The 14570-nt window shown below is 56.1% G+C and overlaps 1 protein-coding gene across 3 annotated transcripts in view; it reads left to right on the forward strand.

Moving 5' to 3' along the window:
* LOC130541819 (serine/threonine-protein phosphatase 2A regulatory subunit B'' subunit beta) overlaps window positions 1-14570 on the forward strand; it is a 49747-nt gene that overhangs the window by 31672 nt on the left and 3505 nt on the right. For all 3 annotated transcript variants that reach the window (XM_057315922.1, XM_057315930.1, XM_057315927.1), the window contains exons 3-12: window positions 4334-4437; window positions 4727-4829; window positions 6504-6578; window positions 7074-7160; window positions 8097-8253; window positions 10058-10106; window positions 10779-10868; window positions 11116-11291; window positions 13562-13680; window positions 13750-13856. In XM_057315922.1, coding sequence (XP_057171905.1) covers window positions 4334-4437; window positions 4727-4829; window positions 6504-6578; window positions 7074-7160; window positions 8097-8253; window positions 10058-10106; window positions 10779-10868; window positions 11116-11291; window positions 13562-13680; window positions 13750-13856 — 1067 coding nt within the window. The remainder of the gene's footprint in view (window positions 1-4333; window positions 4438-4726; window positions 4830-6503; window positions 6579-7073; window positions 7161-8096; window positions 8254-10057; window positions 10107-10778; window positions 10869-11115; window positions 11292-13561; window positions 13681-13749; window positions 13857-14570) is intronic.

Consider the following 14570-nt stretch of genomic DNA (forward strand, 5'->3'; position numbering starts at 1 on the left):
TCCGCCTTCCTGCTGTCCAGCCCCACCCAGGAGCCACCCAGAGCCACCTCTTCAGGACAACAGAAGCGCCTGTCAGTCCGCACACCCCAGGGGATTCAGGAGCTGTGTGTCAGAAACCGGAGTGAAAGATCGAATGTTAGAACAGAAGGTGATCCTAGCACCGCAGGCCCATAGGGAATTTAAAAGGGTTTCAGATTCACTGTGCCAGGAAGTGGGGCGGAAACCAGTTTTTATGTTTGTTATGTCACACACATGACGGCATAGCTGAATGGCAGGCGCACGATGCTGAGCAAAAGGAACCAGGCCTGAAAGGCCACGGGCGGCACGATCCCACCTAAACAACATTCCAGGAAAGGGAAGCCACGGGGGTGGAGAGGGGCTTCCTGGGTGTGGGTAGGGTTAGGGTAAAGGTACGCCGGAATCGGCCGGTGACACGGCTCTCCCTACTATGGGGACAGACGCGTGATCTAGGCATCAAGTGCACTCTACAAAGAGCGAATCTTCCTGTACATACATTCTGTAAAATTGATAAAAAGCAAAATCTTGTGTGATGCATCTTTTCCCTTGGAGTGACAATTTTATACTTTTTTAAAGCTGTTCTTCTTTCTGTCTCTTACATTTTAGAGGTCATGTTTTCCATTCACTTCAGAAAATTAACAAAATGTCCTGCAAGGCAGTGTAGGTCACGGCCAAAGCTTTAGCGTTAAGCTTCCAGCTGTCAGGTTGGTTGGAACCCCAGGCACACCAGCGCATCCTGGGAACTCATCCACGGAGGGCCCCCCCCTTACAGGAGAGTGCATAGAGCTTCATGTGCACGGACCACCTCGGGCACGAACGTGTGGAGCCGTGAGGGGCCACAGCCCTCTCACCGCCAGTACTGTGTGCCGCGAGCGTCCACACACCCACGTGACCACCACCCAGAGCAAGACGCCACATGTTCTCGGCACCCCAGGGAGTTCTCTTCAGCCCACTTCCAGTCAGCGCTCCAGGTCACCAGCTGGGGCTCTGGATGGTCTCCTAGATCACCTCTCACAACTTGGGCACACGCGTCCTTTCCCCTCCAGCTCCCCCAGCCCAGTGTGGCCTCCGTGGAATTCATCCACACCTGTGTGAGGCACTGGTGTCTTGGTTGTGCCCAAAACACGTGGGTGGTTCTTTGTGATTGCCATATTTTATTCCACGATATGGAAAAAATTTCATTTTGTAGTTGTGGCCAGTGTGTTGAAATAGAATTGCCTCACATATATCGTGCTTGCTTCTAGCAACTTTGCTGAAGTTACTGAAACCAACACCCTCAAAGGGCGTGAATCTGCCTGTTTGTTCATTCAGCGCCCTGCTCGTGGGCAGCTGGGTGGTTCCATGTGGGGCATCCTGAGTAAGGCCACTGGGACCGTTCCCGGCCGTGTCTTGTGGTAGCAAGGCTCAGGTCCCTGGGTTACTACTGGAGGACCGAGTGTCACCTGGGGGACTGTGCACGGCCAGCTCTCAGCACACCCCGCCCAGCGGCTCTCTCCAGGACAGTTGCGCCACATTCTTGTCCACCGTCCCTGTGCATTAACTCTGTTCCTTGCATCCTTCCCAGTGCCTGGTATTTTCAGTCCTCCGAGTTTGAGCTGTTCCTGTGGGCCTTTCTGATCTCTCCCTACACACTTCTCTGCATCTCCATCACAAGCACAGATGCCAAACACGTTTTCGTAGCCGTATGGGCATTTGTGCGATATTTTCTCGGAGTGCCTGTTCAGCTCTGTTGCTCTCTTGTGCTGTGTGCCTTTTTCCTCCTTGACCAGCAGTTCTTTAAAATCCCGCCTGCGAGTCCTTGTTAGACTTGTGTGTTGCAAATATTCTTTTCTAGTCTGTAGCTTGTCTTTGCTCTCTTCACGGCATCTTGCAGCCAGCAATTCTTAAGTGAAGTTTACCTCTCTCTCCCTTCAGAGTTGAAGGTGTTTTGTGTCCTCTGTGAGGGATCTTTGCTACTCCAAAATCAGGAAAAGCTTCTCTTACATTTTCTTGCATAAGGCTTAATGTTTCACCATTCCCGTTCAGGACCGGGATCCATCGTGCACTGATTGTCGTGCACAGTGTGAAGGAGGGTTTCCCATTGATGTGGTGCTCTCATGGAGAACATGGTTGTTCCCACAGAACTGGAGGCCTGCCTTTGTCCTCAATCACTTGACGGGCTCAAGATCTCTTCCTCACTGTTCCCCGTCCCTCTTTGCACACACACAACAAGTCTTCACTGATGTAACTCTAGAGTAAGCCTTCAAAATCCTTTGCTTCCTCTAGGGGTTTCTCAGTAAGCTTTTGTATTTCCAGAACAACACCACAGACACTGCATAGCGATTGGCTTTCACTTAAATCTGTGGGTCATTCGGGAGCCAGCCTTGGGTTTCCGCGGGAGGAGCTTAGCACCGGGTCTTTAATGTCTCCCACCAGTGGTCTGTTGGTGGCACACGGTGCCGGTTAGATTTAAGGGGTTTCTTTATGCCTTACATAGATGGCACTGCTGTAAATTTCATTTTGTAGTTGTGGCCAGTGTGTTGAAATAGAATTGCCTCATGTATATCGTGCTTGGTTCTAGCAACTTTGCTGAAGTCACTTATAATATTCTGTAAGTCTCTCGGGATTTCTACACGGTGTGTTGTATGTTTCTGAATTACAGCAGTTTTGAGTCCTCCTCTTGGGCCTTTGTACCCTCCTGTCTTTCTCCCGCCCCCACGCCCTGGCTGGGCCCACTGACACACTCGTGGTGCCCTTGTCTTGGTCCCAGCTCGGGTTTGGAGGCGTCATGTGCCACCCTTGCATCTGATGTGAGCCATGGGTTTTCTGTGGATGCCCTTTATTAGAATGAGGTGTTCCTGGGGCGCCTGGCTCGCTCAGTTAGTGGACCATGTGACTTTTGATCTCGGGGCTGTGAGTTTGACTCCCATGTTAGGTGTAGAAATTACTTAAAAAATTAAAAAAAAAATTTTTTTAAAGGTTAGGGGCACCTGGGTGGCGCAGTCGTTAAGCGTCTGCCTTCGGCTCAGGGCGTGATCCCGGCGTTAATGGGATAGAGCCCCACATCAGGCTCCTCCGCTGGGAGCCTGCTTCTTCCTCTCCCACTCCTCCCGCTTGTGTTCCCTCTCTCGCTGGCTGTCTCTCTATCAAATAAATTAAAAAAAAAAAACTTAACAAAAAACTTAAAAAAAGAAGATTAAAGTGTCTGTTTTCAGTTTCCTGGTTTGTTGTTTCTTCTTATTTTTTTACTGGCTGGGTTGAGTTTGTTGACATGCAGTCTGTGTGGGGTTTCTGCGTCGGTGTTCCTGAGAGCTGACTGGCCCATAAGCTTCCTTGCATCCTTGACAGATTTCAGTATCTGCTGTGTGTTGGCCTCATAACAAGAATTAAGAAACATCCCACATGTTTAGTCTCTGGAAGAGTTTGTGTGCAGTCAGTATGATTTCTTCCATAAATGTTTGCACAGACTCACTCGCTTAGCCGTTGGGGTCTGGAGTTTTCTTTGGGAGAGTTTGGCAGATTCAGTTCCTTGCAGACATATAGCTCTGTGCAGATTTTCTGTTGTGTCTGTTTGGGTTAGATTGCATGATCAGGTAGTCTGTGCAGGTCACCAGCACTGTGGCTCATGTGGCTCATGTGGGCATGAAGTTATTTGTAGTGTCCACTTCCTACCTTCCTAACGCGTGTGGGAGCTGCGGTGACAGCTCACGTTCATAACTCGTGTTTTCTGTCTTTTGTTCTTGACGACTTTTGCTAAGGGGTGTTTAATTTTTTTTAGATCTTCAAAGACCTGACTTTCAATTTTGCTGATTTTGCTGATAGAGTATTTGCTTGTTTTAATTTTCATGTCTGCCTGTTCCAGCGTTCTGTTGGTCAGGCTTCTCTGCTGTCAGATGTGCTGAACACCCTGCTCTGTGCTCATTTGGTGAAGTTTCAGTGGGCGGTATTTTCCGTGTTACATTTAGAGCCTTTCCTCATTTATGCTGTCTGTTCCCTCACCCACGGTTATCACGAGCTGCTGCCGGACTCGCAGACTTCGGGGACCTGCTGACTGCGGGACAGGGGTAGTCTGATCCTGTCCTCGAGCTGCATTCTGTCACCCGATGGGACAGCTGGGACAAGCACCTCTTGCTCTCCCTGGTGCACGGGAATGAACACACGCCTTGTGTTTGGCGGTAACACTGAGCTCATCTGTGCAGGGCTGATGGGTTTGAAGGTCCAGGTGTCTTTCTATAGCAAGGTTCACTGAGGCATCCCCGTGGGAGCGCACGGTTGTGGCAGCAGCAGTGGGTGTCCAGGAGGTGCTGACTGCCCGCTGTGCCCCTCTGCTCTGCAGGCCTGTGGCTGCCCGCTCTACTGGAAGGGGCCGCTGTTCTGCAGTGCCGGGGGAGAGCGCACGGGCTCCGTCTCTGTCCACAAGTTCGTCGCCATGTGGAGAAAGTGAGTCTTGGGCCTGTGCGCTGGGGGCGGGCGTTGGGAGGGGAGACTTGTCCCCAGCTCTCCGTCGTCCCAGTGGCAGCTGCTGCATCACGGGCTCATGCTCCTGTGGCCAAGACGGCAAGAGGAGGGAGCTAACGTCCAGGCCATGTGGCATCGTGTCCTGTCCCCTCGCGAGCTTGCTCTTGATCACGCCCCATCAAGGCCCCATGTCCTACCCACCGGCCGTGTCTGGGAGGGGCCTTGTGGATCTGGTGTGTGGGGACCACTGGGACGTCCTCCATCATTGCAGGGTTGTCCAGAACTGTCACGACGACGCTGCCAAGTTCGTCCACCTGCTCATGAACCCCGGCTGTAACTATCTGGTGCAAGAAGACTTCATCCCCTTCTTACAGGTACGCCCCTGCGTCTACACCACACGTACCTTCTCCCCTCCTCCCCTCCTCCCAGGTATGCCCCTGCGTCTACACCGCATGCACCTTCTCCCCTCCTCCCCTCCTCCCAGGTCCGCCCCTGCGTCTACACTGCATGCACCTTCTCCCCTCCTCCAGGTCTTCCCCTGTGTCTACACCGCATGCACCTTCTCCCCTCCTCCAGGTCCACCTGTGCATTAACACTGCATGCACCTTCTCCCCTCCTCCAGGTCTTCCCCTGTGTCTATACTGCATGCACCTTCTCCCCTCGTCCAGGTGCATGCATCAACACTGCATGCACCTTCTTCCCTCCTCCCAGGTCCTCCCCCGCGTCTACACCGCACGCACCTTCTCCCCTCCTCCCAGGTCCTCCCCTGCGTCTACACCACACGCACCTTCTCCCCTCCTCCCAGGTCCTCCCCTGCGTCTACACCGCATGCACCTTCTCTCCTCCTCCCAGGTCCGCCCCTGTGTCTACACTGCATGCAGGCTGCCAGTCTGGCTCCCTTCTCTCAGGGTTTTGCTTTCCAAAGAGATGGCTCAGGGACCAGCCCCTCTTGTGTGTGTGAGTGGTGGGACCCCATGTGCCCCACACGGTGCAAGTGTGTATGAGTGGTGGGACCCCGTGTGCCCCACGCAGTGCAGTTATGTGTGAACCATGGGGTCGCCACAGGACCCCGTGTGCCGCACGCAGTGCAGGTGTGTGAGTGGGAGGACCCCGTGTGCCCCACGCAGTGCAGGTGTGTGAGTGGGAGGACCCCGTGTGCCGCACGCAGTGCAGGTGTGTGAGTGGGAGGACCCCGTGTGCCCCACGCAGTGCAGGTGTGTGAGTGGGAGGACCCCGTGTGCCCCACGCAGTGCAGGTGTGTGAGTGGGAGGACCCCGTGTGCCCCACGCAGTGCAGGTGTGTGAGTGGCGGGACCACATGTTGTGCAGGTATGTTGAGCCACGGGACCACGTGTGCCCCATGTGGTTCAGGTGTGTGTGAGTGGGAGGACCACGTGTGCCGCATGTGGTTCAGGTGTGTGTGAGTGGGAGGACCACGTGTGCCGCATGTGGTTCAGGTGTGTGTGAGTGGGAGGACCACGTGCATGCAGCGCATGAGGCCACAGACAGTGGGGACTGCAGCCCCTGGTGGGTCACCTGCATGACACCAGGTCGTGCTGGTCTATGACATCCTCTGCGTCCCCTCAGACTCATTTCGGGCATCGTTGCATAGTCTGCGGGAGATAATCGAGGGTGAGCGGGACTTAGTCCCTGGATCTTCTGTGTAGCCGTTCCGAGTAACTGGATTATTCCAGCAGATGTGACCTAAAGGCTCAGTGACTGTAGCTCGTAAAATGAGGGTATTTGAAACTCCCTTGTGGACCTCTGTGTGGGTCCTTGTGTATTTATACGCATTGAGTCCCAGTGAGTTGTCGGAGATCACGATGGTCCCTTTGAGCGAGCCGTCCTGTGCTTCCTCAGCGTGCAGCCTACGGGCTGTATAGAATCGCACGTGTGGGGCTGTGTTTTGTATGCAGCTGTGTGGTTGGAGTGTTCTGTGCACAGCCGCCCCGTCCGTGTGAAGTTGCCGGGGTTGGCGACAGACACGGGTGCCTGTGCTCAGCGGGCACAGTGTGTGTCCCCGAACTCTGTCTTGTCTTCCGTTTGCAGGACGTGGTGAACACACACCCGGGCTTAGCCTTCCTGAAGGAGGCGTCAGAGTTCCACTCTCGCTACATCACCACCGTGAGTATTCGGGCATGGCCGGCTGCCCCCGGGACCCCGGTTTCAGGCCCCACACACATGTGAACGAGGATTCAGGGCCTCAGGCTGTGGCCCTTCTGAATCCCAATTTTTTCGCCCACGAATAAGATGTGGACGGTGCCTGCTCCGTGGGGCCGAGCAAGGGCCCGTGACAGGCACATGTCCCGTGTTGAGGCACAAAGCACAGCGAGCCCGTGGAGAGCCTGGTGGGTGTTGCCACGTGTCAGACTTGAGCACAAGGGACGGGACATCCCAGACATCCGTGTGCTCTCCCTCCCTGGGGGTTGGTGCTGCTCAGCCTGGGAGGACGTCTTAGTTGGGGGAATGCACGTGCCTGCTATTTGGACAACAGGGTCCTGAGGCACTTCCATCCCCAACCCAACTGTTTGGCACGCACAGAGTGGGTGCTTCGGGCCGCACATGGGGTCCTGTGTCCCCCGGTGTCCAGGCGCTCTGCTGACGGCCTTCCTCCTGCAGGTCATACAGAGGATATTCTACACCGTCAACAGGTCCTGGTCAGGGAGGATCACGTGTGCAGAGCTCCGCAGGAGCACCTTCCTACAGGTAGGCGGCCGGCCCACAGGGACACGGGGCCTCCGTACGTCCATGCCTCCTGTCCACCTGCCCTCCTGTCTGCCATCCTCCATCTTCCATCCACCAATCCAGCGTCCATCCTCCATTGTCCATCCTGGACCATCCGTCCTCCACCCTCCATCCATCCATCCATCCATCCATCCTCCATCATCCTCTACCCATCCGTCCTCCACCCTCCACCCATCCGTCCGTCCTCCACCCTCTATCCATCCATCCTCCACCCTCCATCCTCCTCCATCCATCCTCCATCCTGTCTTCTAAACTTCTCCATCCATTCTCCATATTCTGTTCTTCTCCATCTTCCTTCCCTTCTCCATCTTTTTTTCTCCACTCTTCTCCATCTATCATCCATCCTCCTCCATCCGTATCTTTCATCCTCTGTCTTCTACCCTCCTCCATTCATCCTCCATCCTTCCATCCTCCACCCTCTTCCGTTCATTCTCCTCCTTCCTTCACCCATTCATCTTCCATTCTCCATCCTTCCATTCTCCACCCTCCTCCATCCATCTCTACCCATCTACCCACCCATCAACCATCCACCATCCATGCAGGAGAAATGACCCATAGGCACTAGGGAGCAAGCTATCCTCTTCACTCAGGTTCAGTGCACATGTGGGCATTAATGAAGAGGGGTCAGATTTGCCCACGTAAGGAGGCCCCAAGCTGTGACGTGGTTGACACTAGCAGGACCGCCTCATGTTGCCAGCATGCTCAGCCAGGCTGAGTCTCAGACTCAAGCCTGACCTCGGTGTGCTCCAGACCTAGGTGCTGTGCTCCTAATCCCAGGCCTGTCTTGACCAGTTCTGGGCCGCCACCCTCATAACATGAGACGCCTCGGGGGTCCCACTCATAGGAAGCCCAGCTCCCGTGGAAACTGCAGTGGCTTTGTTGGGTTTGTTTCGGCAGAACGTGGCTCTGTTGGAAGAGGAAGCAGACATCAATCAGCTGACAGAGTATTTCTCATATGAGCACTTCTATGTCATTTACTGTAAATTCTGGGAGCTGGACACGGACCACGACCTTCTCATCGATTCCCAGGACCTGGCCCGGCACAATGACCACGGTTAGTATGTGGCCCGAGTGGGACAGGGGGACCTACCGGTGCTGGCCCCTCAGGCACCTGCTCTGTCCAGTGCCACTGGCCATGGCCACCTCCCCTGGGCCTGTGGCCTGTTGTGTAAAACTGCCTTCCTCCGCTTCTCCCCCACTGTCTCCAGGAGTGGTCTGCTCTTGCAGGACATACACACGTGCATCCGCACGAGACGGGGACACGAGGGACGGGACACGTGGGACATACAGGGCACACAAGATGGGACACACATGGGTCATGATGCACACGGGAGACAGAAACACACACGCATGCAGGGTGCTGACCTGCCCACGTAAGGAGGCTGCAGCTGTGAGAGCGTTGGTGCTCGCAGGGTTGTCCCACGTTGCTGGCAGCAGCCAGGCCAAGTGTCAGGTGCGACCCTGACCTGGGTGTTGTGAAAAGAAGGCAGGCAGAGGGGGTCAGAGCTGACCCTCTCCTGCGCAGCCCACGGAGGCAGGGTTCCTTTGAGGTTCCTTGTTTTCAGTCTTTGGATGTAGGCATCCGAGTGAGCCGCCACAGTTCCCTGGGGCTGCTGTAACAGAGGGTGCCTCAAACACAGCTAAGTATCCTCGGAGTATCCAAGGGCAAGGAACTTATGGATGGCCACCTAGGAGGGCTATGCAGGAGTCTGCTGAGGTGGTTGTAAGAAATGACCACAAACTGGGGCCCTCCCACAACAGGAACACCTCCTCCCCCAGCTCTGGAGACCAGAATCTGAGATCCAGGCGGGACAGGACCCCTGAGATCCAGGCGGGGCAGGACCCCTGAGATCCAGGCGGGGCAGGGCCATGCTCCCTCTTGAAGCTCCAGGGGAGGGTCCTTCTCCCTCTTCCAGTTTCTGGGCTCCAGGCGTCCCTGGGCTCGTGGCCATGTCCCTCCCATCTCTGCCTGTGTTCTCACGTGGCTTCTCCTCTGTGTCTGTGTGTCTCCTCTTCTGTCTCTTACCAGGACCCCTGTCATTGGATTTAGGGCCACCCTGATCCAGGGTGAGCTCATCTCAGATCCTTCCCTTACTCACATCTGCAGAGACATATTTCCATTTAAGGCCCCATGTCCAGGTACCAGGAATCATTGGAGCCACATTCCCCAGGACTCCAGAATGGGGCCATAAGTGGAAGTGGGGTCTTTAAAGAGGTTATTATGGTAAAATAATGCATAGGGTGGCCCTGATTTCATAGAACCGGGGTCCTTCTAAGAAGAGGGGATAAGAGAGGACACAGATGTGTACAGAGGGACGACCACGTGAGGACACAGGGAGAGAAGATGGTAACCGCTCGCCAAGGAAAGGTCTCAGGAGGAACCAGCCTCAGCCCCGCCGGGATCTCAGATTCCCAGCCTCCAGGACCGGGAGAGGATAAATGTGTTTTGTTTAAGCTGCCCAGCCGGTGGTGCTTTGTGACAGGCGCCGAAGCTGACTGAGGCGGTGCTTTTCACTTCTCATTTGTCGGGTTTTAGTTAAAGACCTTTGGTTCTAATCACAAAGCAAGAGTGTGAGTATAAATGTGTTCTGCTCTTTACAGCCTGCTTCTGTCTTGGAGCCCCCGGGTCAGCTTTCCACTCTTTGGCTCTGATTTGGGCTCAGTCCTCGGGACAGGAAAGCTCTGGGCAGTGCCCTGGGGGGCACACGCTGAAGAGTAGTTTTGTCAGGTTCCACCCCCACCGGGCCTGGGGCCCAGCATGGCCGACCCGAGCCTGCCCAGCTTGCCCCGAGCGTTTGAGGTTGGGCCATGACCTCAGGTATGTGCAGTTGGCTCACGGCCCAATTCTGTTTCTGCAGCTATATCCACCAAGATGATTGAGAGGATATTCTCAGGGGCGGTGACAAGGTATGTCTTACAGTCATTTTCTTGTGATTTTGGCCAATGTCCTGTGCCTGAGTCCAGTTCTATCTCATTCACTCCCTAATGTGAGCTTGTCGTGTGTTGAGAGGGAGTGCCGTTGTCATGTGGGGTCATAAGGAAGACACACATGCTGTTGTCACACAAGGTCATAAATAAGGGAGGATATATGCTATTGTCACACAAGCTTATAAGGGGAGACACAGCTTTGTCCTGTGATGTCATTGGGGGATATACACACTTCTGTTACACAAGATCATAAATAAGGGACACACGTCTTTGTCACGTGACATCATAAGAAAGGGGGGGCAAACACCATTATCACATGAGGTCATTAGTAAGGGGTGGGGAAGGACAGGCCCCATGTCGGTGGGTCACGTCAGGCCCTGGGCATCGGATAAGGCCCTGGAGTAGGGGCATCAGAGGCCACAAGGCGGCTGTGACTGAGGCCACGGAAGCCACTCCTGCCCCCTCTGCAGTCCCAGGGCAACCTCTGCAGGCGCACGCCCTCTGAAGCCTTCCCCCGAGTAGGAGCCAAGTGTGGGACAGGGCCAAAGGCAAGGCTCCACTCACCCAGCAGGGAGGTGGACAGGGGCCTCCCACCTCACACCGCTTCTCCCTGACACACGTTTTGTCTGTTGGTCTCGACCCTGAACCCAGGGGCAGAAAAGTCCAGAAGGAAGGAAAAATAAGCTATGCTGACTTTGTCTGGTTTTTGATCTCTGAAGAGGACAAAAAAACTCCAACCAGGTACGTATTTGGTGGCTGTCCTGGTCCAACAATTGGAAGCCGTAGGCTAGCGGTCATCCCTGAGTATGGGCACCACCAGGGGTCCATCCAGGCAAGGTCAGTCCCAGGCAGGGTCCACACTGGGCAAGGGTTGGCCTGGATGGGGTCCGCAGTGCGTGCAGTTAGTCCCGGTGGGGTCGGTCCCCAGCGGGGTCTATCCTGGATGGCCAGGCTAACCGAGGCTCGCACTGACCTGCTGTGACTGCAGCATCGAGTACTGGTTCCGCTGCATGGACCTGGATGGGGACGGGGCACTGTCCATGTTCGAACTGGAGTACTTCTATGAGGAGCAGTGCCGCAGGCTGGACAGCATGGCCATCGAGGCCCTGCCCTTCGAGGACTGCCTCTGCCAGATGCTGGACCTCGTGAAGCCGCAGAGTGAAGGTAATGCCCCCTGAGATGGGACACCACATGTGAGGGGATGCCCCCTTTTGAGGGAATGTACCCCTGTGAGGGGACACATCGTCTGAGATGATTCCTCACTGGGAACTGTGATGTCCCCCCATGAGGGGACACGTCGTGTGAGGAGATATCCCCTCACCGAGGTCCCCCTGTGTGAGGACGCATCGTATGAGGTGATCTCCCCCTTCCCCGTGAGATGTGATACCCCCCCATGTGAGGGGATGTCCCCCTGTGTGAGAGGACACATCGTGCGAGGTGATTTTCCCCCCATGAGATGTGATACCCGCCCATGTGAGGGGATGTCCCCCTGTGTGAGAGGACACATCGTGCGAGGTGATTTTCCCCCCATGAGATGTGATACCCCCCCATGTGAGGGGATGCCCCCCTGTGTGAGAGGACACATCGTGTGAGGTGATTTTCCCCCCATGAGATGTGGTACCCCCCCATGTGAGGGGATGTCCCCCTGTGTGAGAGGACACATCGTGTGAGGTGATTTCCCCCCATGAGATGTGATACCCCCCCATGTGAGGGGATGTCCCCCTGTGTGAGAGGACACATCGTGCGAGGTGATTTTCCCCCCATGAGATGTGATACCCCCCCCCATGTGAGGGGATGTCCCCGTGTGAAGGGGGGACACATCATGTGAGGAGATGTCCCCCTGTGTGAGAGGCACATTGTGTGAGGTGATTTCCCCCCAACCCCCGTGAGATGTGATGCCCCCCCCCTTGTGTGGACCGATGTCCCCGTGTGAGGGCACACATCACGTGAGGTGATCTCCCCCCCCATGAGATGTGATGCCCCCCCCCCCGTGTGAGGGGATGTCCCTGTGTGAGGGGACACACCATGTGAGGTGATTTCTCCTCCCCCATGAGATACGATGCCACATATGAGGAGATGTCCCCCTGTGTGAGAGGGTACCCAGTCTGAGAATACATCCCCCTATGATATTGTCGCCTCCACCTGTATGAGGGAAAGTCCCCTCGGAGAGATGCGAGGGGTACCCCATGTGAGATGTGCTCATGTGAGGGGATGCTCCCCCATGTGAGATGTCCCCCTGCGGTATGCCCCGTGTAAGGGACACCCCGTGTGATGGGGTGTTCTTCCTGTGAGATGGGATGTCCCTGTGTAAGGGCACATTTCCCTTGAGTGAGGGGAACCCCCCACCCCCCATATAAGGAGATGTCCCATGGGAGGTGTGATGGTCCCTGTGTGAGAGACACCTGTGTGAAGGGACGCCCACTCAGGGAACAGCCCTCCATACTCTGAGTTGGTGACAAGGGTGAGCAGGGCCTGGGAGAGGCCTGGTACCAACCATATGTTACAAGACCCCACCAAGGGCTGGGTGAGCTGGTGTCATCATGTGTGACGTGAGCAACCTTGTTCACGGGTGGTGGTCACTGTTGAGCGTGGACACAACAGTGTGTCCTGGCTGTCCACCTTCCCCTGACCCCCTCAGGTCCCATGTGGCCCCCACAACCCTCACCTGTGGTGAGGGCCCTGTTCTGTTGGGTGAGCATACCTATCCTACCAGGGTCAGGAAGGTGGATATCCCTGACCCCATGTCTCCCTGCCTATGCTGCCTGATTTCTCACCTCGGGGACATCGAACCCAAGTTTTTGGTGTGGGGCGGTGCCATGGGTGCCTGTCCCCTCACCCTCCCCACCCAGGGTACCACCTGGGGTCCTCCTGACACCCCTTGGCTGAGAACTGTGTCCAGGGAGGGGCCAAAAGTGGCACAAGGAGGGACCCTAGGACAGCTACCAGGGTCAAAGGGACAGAGGGGGACTTTTTCCGAACTGTGACACCTCGATTAGTATTGTTTCCATGTTGGGGAATCCTGCTCTTGGGGTACTTATGGTGTTTGTGAGTCACTCTGGGGCGCCATGTCCAGGCCCTCCTCCCTATCAGTGGATTTCCTCCTGTCCCTGTGTCATGCTCCATGATGTGTGCATGGGCGCCCCCTGGCGGCCACAGTTTGTCTGTTCCTGCGCTCCACGTCCCCGTCTGTCAGGTCTGACCCATTCTTAGGCACACAGGACCCCAGGCCTCTGGTCCGCGCTTCTCCCCAACCTAGCCTTCCTGCCCACACCGAGGACCACCTTGTGCGGGTGTGTTTTATGCCCAGTTACGTCAGAAAATGCAGTATTGTGCCATGTTTTTCAAGGTACGTCGTGACAGGCGTGCATGTCAAATGCAGATTTGTGAAAGTTCACCCCGGAGTAACTGTCTCTGCATTATTTCACCTCCTGCAGGGAAAATCACCCTCCATGATCTGAAGAAGTGTAAACTCGCCAATGTGTTCTTTGATACCTTCTTCAACATCGAGAAATACCTCGACCACGAGCAGAAGGAACAGGTCTCCCTGCTCAGAGTGAGTGTGGCAAGGAGTACGTGGGGTGCCGGCCGCGTCTGCGCCGCGTGACACATATGTTTCATCTAGGAGAGTGAGAGCGAAGGCCCTGAGCTCTCCGACTGGGAGAAGTATGCTGCCGAGGAGTACGACATCCTGGTGGCCGAGGAGGCTGCAGGAGAGCCGTGGGAGGACGGGTGAGTGTGGGGACAGACGCAGAGATGGCCGGGAGGGACACGGGTGGTACGTGGGCAGCAGGCGCCTCCTTTCCCACATCCACCCGACCCTGAAAGGGCTCGGGCAGGAGACGGTACCTCGTGGGGGCTGTTCGCCCGCTTTCTTTGAGCACTTGTGACATTCGCGTGACGAGTGTGTGCAGCTGTGAGTAGGGAAACTTGCTGGGGAAGAGAAGGTGGTGGTGGGTGTCCTGAATCCTAAATGTAACCCACACATGGCCGGCGGCGGCCTGTGTACAAGCCCAGCCCCAGAGGAGTGCCAAGGGGACCCTTCCCAGGGTCAGGGGGTGCTGCAGAGCCAGCCGGGCCAGGCCCCGAGTCTGCAGCCACAGCCCGACCCCGGGTGTGAGTGCAGGCAGGCCCGGCCCCCCGCCCGTCCTGGTGCTCCTGCGTCGTCCCCTTTCCCAGAAACAGTCCCAGAGGTGCTGCTGCTGCTCTACCCCCGAGAGCTGGGACCCAGGAGCACCAGCCAAGAGGGCCCAGAGCAGGCCGTGCGGTAGGGGTGTTTGAGGCCTGTGGCCCAGAGCCCAGCGTGTCCTGTCCCCAGCCCTCACGACCCCCCTGCCAGCGCGCATGCTCCGTGCTCCCCGCCCCACATCGGGGTCACCCGGGGCCCTGGGACATCTCTTGCCCAGTCAGTCCCTCCCGCCAACTGCAGAGGGTGCACACACCATA

This window comes from Ursus arctos, chromosome Y, assembly GCF_023065955.2.
Source record: "Ursus arctos isolate Adak ecotype North America chromosome Y, UrsArc2.0, whole genome shotgun sequence".
Classification (NCBI taxonomy): domain Eukaryota; kingdom Metazoa; phylum Chordata; class Mammalia; order Carnivora; family Ursidae; genus Ursus; species Ursus arctos.